General features: G+C 37.1%; 1 protein-coding gene across 1 annotated transcript; it reads right to left on the bottom strand.

Annotated features, from left to right (window-relative positions):
- Nucleotides 1-3,624: 3,624 nt before the first annotated feature.
- brms1la (BRMS1 like transcriptional repressor a) lies at nucleotides 3,625-8,209 on the bottom strand. The gene is made up of 9 exons (XM_084742200.1): nucleotides 7,751-8,209; nucleotides 6,580-6,738; nucleotides 6,271-6,361; nucleotides 6,021-6,148; nucleotides 5,844-5,923; nucleotides 5,180-5,276; nucleotides 4,936-5,025; nucleotides 4,711-4,775; nucleotides 3,625-3,991 (listed from the first exon to the last, which is right to left on the bottom strand). Exons 2-9 carry the CDS (start codon nucleotides 6,716-6,718, stop codon nucleotides 3,893-3,895), a joined length of 789 nt encoding a protein of 262 aa, XP_084598326.1. The 5' UTR covers nucleotides 6,719-6,738; nucleotides 7,751-8,209; the 3' UTR covers nucleotides 3,625-3,892.
- Between the last annotated feature and the right edge of the window lie 3 nt (nucleotides 8,210-8,212).

The raw sequence follows: 8,212 nt of genomic DNA, 5'->3' as shown, positions 1-8,212 counted from the left end.
TCAATGTCTCCATATTTCACTGATGTATTATTGATCAATTTGTTGTTCATGGAGTCGAAGAAGCAAACTCATCAGTGGCCACAGGAGTAACAGAGTATTGGAATGTTGTCTTTTCTACAATGCTGTACATACAACATGCAGTTTTCTTTTAAATAAGATAAATATGCAATTACAAAATATTCCAAACTATACTTGAATTTATTGTAACCATGATTGTAAGAGACATTCCATGCAACTTTTTACATGGAGAACAGAGGCAAAATATAGCACCATCAACTAAACAAGCACAACATTTTCTTGGTTTTACAAACCAGAGTATCTGGTGGTATCATGGTCAAAACCACAATGACCTCCACTGTGGTTTTGACCATGCTGACAATTCCTGCTTACAACTGTCTTATATGAATATTAAGTGACTTACCTGAGAATTTGTGGTTGTGCACCTGTCATCTCTTAAATATTTCTATTTGACTAGGAAGGGTGGGAAAGGCACCTCCGCCATGCACCCTGTGGTCAGTGTTGTTTTAGGTAGATGTGGTTGTACAATATGTCTGAAGTGGGATCAATAGTAAATTTATTAGGAGAGAATATGTAGCCTTATTAGTTCCTCCTTTTTATATGATGATCTTTAAACCCTGTCTGTAAACACTTTCAAAAAGCTGTTAAATATTTCATTGATATTAGTGAGGTTATCACTTGGAAAGAACCAGAGTTAAATATGTGGAGGCTCCACTTAGTCTGCCAGCACTTTTACTGTAATGGAAACCATCAACATGCTCACCTAAGCCTCGCTGTCAGTGTCTTCACTGCTAAAAATACAGACAACAGAGAGACCACAAAGTATTTATAAAACAATTTTTAATTGTACAAACCACCCACATCATCAACGAGAAGGACACAAATGTAACTGACACATTACTGAACATAAACGGTCAAAAAATATTGATTTGACTTTAACATCCCCACCACCTTCATCTTCAAAAACCTCCTTCATAAAATCAATATTATTAAATGGCAGTTTGGTCATCTTTTTTATAAAGTGAAGATTTAGTGGTGGGGTTGGTAGGAATCGAAGGACACGGTTTAGTTCCTTCCTTGTTTGTACAATTAGTTACCATCACAGAAGGCTTTATTTAAAAGAAATGTCTATTTGCACCAGGGTGAGAAAAGTCATGACATGACAGCTATTTGGCTACTTACACCTAGTTTAGCTATAAGGAGTGACAAAATCCATATAGGGAGGAGATTGTGGTGGATGAGTAAGCAAAACACAGGACCTCTACCCAGAGAGTGGGGTTTTTAGTACAGTTTGAAGCAATTTTATACAATCATTTTAAGTTTTCAGTCGCAGTTTGTTTATGTTTAGGCACCAAGCCAAATTGACAATTCTACCCTGGGTGCAAATAGCATTGTTGCCTACTGACACCTGGTGCTAAAAATCCAAACAAACCTGCACAGCTATTTAAACCAGAAATACAATTTAACAACAAAATCAACTCTTATCACGATGTTCATAAAGATGGAAGCATTTTCATGTTCATGAGTAATAATGCAAACATGGATTTTACTTTAAAGAGTGAGCGACAGAGAGAAGAGGTAGATGCGTAAGAAGAGAATGTAACAGTAATACCTGTTGAATAGGAAATATAAAGGGATACCTCAGTGTTTTAACTTTTCATATTTTGTTTGTATTACATTCAGTTATTGAGTCTGGTTTGCAATTACAGTGATGTAGTGGTAATTAGAGGGGAGTAAATTGACTTGTTGATGTATAAAAATAACCACCTTTGTTGAAAATATAGGATTTTATAATAGAGTTTGGTGAGGAAAAATTACAATTAAAAACACTCAGGTATCCCATAAACACTGTATGTGGTCTAGAAGAGGATCTACTGAAATAAGCCCTGTTTTTGCAGCATTCTTATCACCACTTCCCATCAGAGGTGGTGGTATGAGGAAGTACACTGGTGGTTTATAAAGGTTTAGTTAAAGCCTAAACTGTCAGAGTCCAGTACAAATCTAATACCGTCCTGACTTTGGGCTTTATATGGAAAAATCAAAGCATTATTAGTCTTAATAAGTCTGTCTTGGTCACATATGCGCACACATTCTTGAAATATCTTTTTCCTTATCGTGCATCTCAATTATCACTGAGTTTGTCAACAAACTATAACTCCCTAAAAACTCTCAAGATGCACAGCTGAAACTAGAGAGACGCCTTTCCATTTCAATATGTGCAAAGAAGAATGGGGCAAAATGTCAAATGTAGGCACTGCGGAGGTCTGGATGCTCTCTCAAACAACAAAAAACTGCACAATCTGTCCAATGATGATCACCTAACTATTCAAAACACCATGACAAAAAGAATTTATTCTCATGCAAGACATTGAAACGGATCCACATAAAAAAAACAAAATGAAAATTTAAAATGTTTCATGGCACGATCAACAAGGCTCATATATAAATCAGTATTTGCTCATATGTCATTGGAAGCTTTGTCAATAACCCTCCAGGTTTAATGACAATGACAATGATGTGGAGCCTGTGAAACCAAACCTTCTGCTTGACCTCGTCATTGCGTGAGCGAGGATTGTGACTTCCTGTACTCCATGAACCTTCCAAAAGCTCCAGTATCGCCAAATAAAACTCAATTTTAGATGTTTGTAAAGGCTTTTGAACTGCTGGTGAATACAGTGCTGCAAACAATAGGGATGCACGCGCTTGTTAAGTGTCCACGTCAGATAACGGAGCCTGCTAGTTGCTAAACGTGTGAAAAACAAAAACAGTCACATAACGGTTTACCAAATAGCAAGGTGACAGAATCCCACTTATTTTAACTATGTGGACACACCAAATAAATTCAGCTTAGAGAACACTGTCAGACACTTCAATGTATAAAGACATCAGCACCAATCAAATGCTAGATCCCGGGTGTATTAAAGACTTATGCAGGACAAGACCCATGTGGATCCATTAAAGATGTCAACAATAACTGAAAATCCTCTGTCAGCAGATTTCGATCCAGAATGTGACACTTAATGTGAAGAAAAACTGCTGCAATCTAACGCTCAGAGGTGTCTGAAATGAGATTAAGTACACATGTAACAAATAAATCTGATTTAAGGTCTATTTAAATCATATTTAAACTGTTACTTACCGGGTAACATTTTGTGGATTTTTAACCTATTTAAAAGATATTATGATTATGATAAAACTGACAAACAAACATGAAACTTTGTTTCACCCACATGCTCTGATTTCCCTGATTTCATATACTTTTGTTTCTAGTGGTTCTTGTTTTTTACTCCCTGAAAACAACATAAATGTGGGTCACACAGTAATGATTGTAATGAATACTGGAATGAGTTTCAGTGGTTCGAACACAAATCAGCCTTTAAAAACCTGCATAGGTTGAGCTCTGGGTATCACATTTTTCCTTAATACTTTACATAGTGTTTCATTTTGGAATTTAACTCTTTATTTGCTTATAATTCACCAATAATAGGAAAAGTTTTTCTTAACTCTCCACTGAGTGAACAGAAATCACAAACTGGTACAGTCAAAAAAAAACAAAAAAAAAACAAAATCAATAGCTCAATCCTGACCGGAAGTACTGGTATAATATTCCTACTCCTGTTTGTTTGATGTAAACCCTGCGAGTCCTTATTGTGTGTGCTTGTTGGCACGAGATGCAGCTTACCGACTGGTGTCGCTGTTCACTGAGGAGTGTAGTGGGAGAGACAGATAAATGTTCAGCTGTGTACGTGTTAATGCTCGTGAAGTGAATGCTACCATGTGTGTCATATGTATTGTATGTTTGCATGTATTGTGCATGTGCTTGAGGTCCTCGTGTGTTTCCTGGTGTGTGTGTGTGTGTGTGTATGTGTGCTCCTCAGCAGTTGAGAATGGGTCTGTTTCTGTCCGGTCTGAATGGGAAGACAGAACTGTCGGAATCAGCCTTCCCTCTGTGGGGACCCAGTGTAGCCACAGCCTGAAAGACAACACACACGGTTATTAAAAGATGCCTCCACAGACACACACCGACGCCACCAGCGGAGAAAGACATGGTCCTGATTATGAACAAGCAAATAACTTTCGTGACAGTTTTTGCCAACAGTATTTCCACAAATGAAAATGAAGCGATAACTAAATAAAAACTAATTTATGATGATGAAATATCTTGACACTTTTGTCGACAAATAAAAATGAGTTAAAAATGTTAGGCAGGGACGACAAATGTGAGTATTTTCAGGTTTCTTTAGTCCTCTTCTGAAAGTAACTGAATATCTTTGTGTTTTTGACGTAACAAAGCATTTGAAGATCTCACACTGGGCTTTGGAAAACACTGATCAACATTTTTCACCACTTTTTGACACTTAATGGACCAAAACACTAATAAATGAATCAAGAAAATAATCAATTATGAAAATAATTCTTATTTGCATCCCTAAATGTAGTATTGTTAGATATATGACTGGAGAAAGAAGCAGAAAAGTAGTATACCTAATGTTGGACATATGATGTACGTGTTACACTTGAGATTTTAGTCCATTAATTTTCTGTAGATTTGGATAAATCTTAGGATATTTAGTCAACGAAAACTAGACAAAAACTAAAAGAATTCAGATGACTAAAACTAAATGGCACTTTAGTCAAAAGACTATGACTAAATCTAAATCTGCTGTCAAAATTAACACTGATGTTGCACACCTTTCTGATAGCTGTCCAGTCCTCCAGGATGTCCAAGTCAGGCAGCATGTAAACAATATATGGGCGTGTGCAGAGTTAAGGACAGTGCCACAAGGAGCAGGAAGGAATTCAAATCTGACAGACAATCTAGATTCTGGCATTTGGGATTTATAGATGCAGTAAAAGTAGAAGCACTCAGTAATATCAGTGTGAACAATAACAGAAGTATTAACAGTGAAAGGATATCAGACACCACTGAAGGTCGTCTCCTCTTCTTATCTGGGCTCAAAGCGTCTCTCCTCTTCTTCCTTCCTGAAACCTCGTCATTCCACAACTCTGACAGAGACAAAGACAGATTAAAATGCATTGTGATGCACTGAATATAAAGCATGTGATGGATGTTTGAAGTGTGTCGTTATTGCTGTAATTAAAATGTGTTGTATTTAGTTGCACGAGCGTAACATAACATAATGTAATGACTGTGCTCTACCTGATGTAATATCTATGCTGTGTCTGTCTTCCTCCAGTCGTCTGATTTTCTCCTCCAGTTCACTCTGTACTGTATCAAACAGCAGCAACTTCTCACTCTGCACACACACAGACACACACAAGCATAGACATAAAATTAGAAGAAACCATCAGATCGAACACACAAGCATGCATCCAAATATGTGCATACAAATACATACATGCATACAAATGTATCACAGCTGCAATGCTTCTTTGTAGGGCCAAAGGTAATTAAAGTGTGTGTGTGTGTGTGTGTTTGTATGGCTTTGTAAGAACCAATTTTGGAATGGAGCCTTAATGAGCAGAGTGAGGGATAAGTCTTGATTTTAAGATTAAGATTATAATTAGATTTAGGTTTGTGTTAGACTTAGCGGTATCAAAATTCTCCAAATCCACAATTTGACTTTTGATTTTAAGTTCACGATTCATTTAGATTTTTCAGAATAAACACATTTTTAGCAGTGCTGTCAATTCTTTTGTTTAATGTTAATCAAGTCTTGATTTGTAAAGATCACCAGATTATTGGTTATATGCCCTGACAATTGTCATTTCTATTTTCAGATTTCTTAAAAAATCTTTAATCTTCTATTACTTTTGCCAACCTAACTCACAAGTACAGAAGTATAAATGTGTGTGTGCCTGACCTCCCAGTGCTGGCATGCTGCCTGGGTCTCACACTCGTACTTGTTCTTCACAGACTCCAGACACAGCTCTCTGTAGATACCTGACAAAGACAGAAGGTGAAACACAATAGGAGGGTGAATGAGGAGGCCAAAGTGTGTCTAAGCCTTCATGAGTGTGTATCGGTGTGTTGAGGTTACCTGCCACCTTGGTGCGAACCTGCATGTTCTCTAGCAACACTGCTAGAGGTTCCAGATATTCTGCTGCCCGGCCAGCCTCCACCTCTGCCAGCTTGCTGTTCACCTGACTGAGACGCTCACGATACAGCCTGCACACAAACACACAGATCTAACTATGGCCAGAGCTAATTTCTGTGAATGCTTTTTTAATTTCACTTTTTAAATGTCAAAGTCAAAAAGCAAGTTTGACATAAATCAATTTCAGCCTTACTGGTCCTTGAGATCTGTGAACTGTTTCTCCAGGTTGGACATTTCATCCAGACACTCCATCCTTCGGCGCTCACAGTCCTCCTCATCCATTTCTGGAACATGACAAAGACACACACAAGATTAGGCATTATGAGTTGTGATGGAAGAAGGAAGCCTCTCAGAAGTCAGCATGGAAGCAAAACCTGGCAAACACATATTTCTGATTGGCTGTGTGTCGACCGGCCATAAAAGATTTGAAATTCATTCCAGCCATTAAAATAATTTGAATAAGAGTGTTGTGCTCATTTTCTACTCTCTCAGAATTTCTCACCAGAGCTGTCTCCATCCTCGGACACAGAGGAAGTGTCAGAATCCTCTTCCTCTGAGCTGGACGCTTCTTGCTCCTGCTCCTCCACCTCCATCTCCTCTGCTGTGCTCTCCTTCTTTTCCCGATCGCGGTGCACTGGCATGGTGATGAGTCAGCGTCAGACTGGGAGAGTTAGAAAGCAAGTCAATGTGAGAATCCTTTGGGGATCTACAAACCATATTTACACTTTTAACATATAACTTGATTATGTATGTATATATATATATATATATATATATATATATATATATATATATATATATATATATTTATATTTATATTTATATATGTGATAAAGGGCTAAAAGATTTCAAAATATGCACACACTACATGCACTGGGGGAGCATTATTAGATCTGCTTGTATAACAGAGATACTGTGACACTTTTATTATTACTGATGCTTTGCCATCTGTAGGATACATTGTTATATCTTCATGAATGTGTATTAGATGAGAAATGACTTTACAGAGCAGTCACTTCACACAATAGAGACGTGATAAAATGTATACATTTTTATTACATGACAACTTAAATGGCTTGGCAGTTCAACAAACTGTAATTACAAATAATTACAATTTGTTGATGAAGACATAATTTTGTCACCTGATCAATTCATGAAAAAACATACATTCACATTTCTGTTTTTTTCATCCTCTTAATTGTGCCATATCCCTTAGTTGTTTACCAAATGTAAATAGTTATGTAGCCATCGAAATTCTATTCCAAGTGAACGATGTATCAAGCATATATTTTTTCTTAATTAATCTATACGTTGTTGGAGCATCGATTTGATAAATTCTTCTTGAAATGTTGTGGGAAATACTGTGTTACGTCAATGGGCATCCAAGAAAACAAGAGTGAACCCCTGTTTGGTAAATGGATTTATTATATTGGTTGGAATTGATTATTTAAAAAAAATAATCACGGAAAGAAATTTCAACTGACTAGGAGACCTAGCCGTTTGCCGTTTAAATCATTAAAATATTCGAGACAAATAAAGATTAACGACAACACATCGAGTTAGCATTACGTTAGCATGTTAGCAAGCTAGTACAGTTCAGTAGCATGCAAGATTAGCATGACTTGTTACAAAAATACATTAACAAGGACACTTAAAATTAAATCATAACTCACAAGATGGGGAGGTGCAGGACGTTTAGGAGAATGTTGTAAGAAGAACAATTTCCAGAGGAAAGAAGCTTTAACTTATTTTTTTCTCGGTTACAATTTCACTCGTGTGCCCCAGCTAAGCTAAAAACAAATCACACTACGGCGCTCTCATTTGTATTGGGAATTGTAGTTTTCTGTATCGCTAATATTCGCGTTACTAAAGGGCTAACGACCAATCATAAACTACGTTACCCAGGATACAGCACTGTGGCCCGAGGCGGAGAGCTCGAGCAGAATTTTCGACAGTCGTTTAAAATGTTATCGCCAGTAAAACTGGAAACGCTGTTTGTGTAAGAAGTATAATGCAATTTAACAACATTCATATATGATATAGTCTAAGCTGAATAATCAAAGTTGGCACACTGTTGAAGTATGTTGTCGTTGAATTTCTCTGGTATCCATTATTTTGTTTTCCCTCCTCCCTCC

The sequence above is a fragment of the Lutjanus erythropterus genome, chromosome 18 (assembly GCF_056507025.1).
Source record: "Lutjanus erythropterus isolate fLutEry1 chromosome 18, fLutEry1.hap2, whole genome shotgun sequence".
NCBI lineage: Eukaryota > Metazoa > Chordata > Actinopteri > Lutjaniformes > Lutjanidae > Lutjanus > Lutjanus erythropterus.
This window is presented reverse-complemented; position numbering and strand designations above follow the sequence as displayed.

Bases quoted from the DNA above. Each gene is read 5' to 3' on its own strand.
- brms1la (XM_084742200.1), bottom strand. From the start codon at position 6,718: ATGCCAGTGCACCGCGATCGGGAAAAGAAGGAGAGCACAGCAGAGGAG. The intron at 5,277-5,843 runs GTCAGGCACACA...GTGTGTGTGCAG, and splicing joins CAGCATGCCAGCACTGGGAG to AGTGAGAAGTTGCTGCTGTT. The intron at 3,992-4,710 runs GTGTGCAACATC...GTTGTCTTTCAG, and splicing joins ACTGGACAGCTATCAGAAAG to GCTGTGGCTACACTGGGTCC.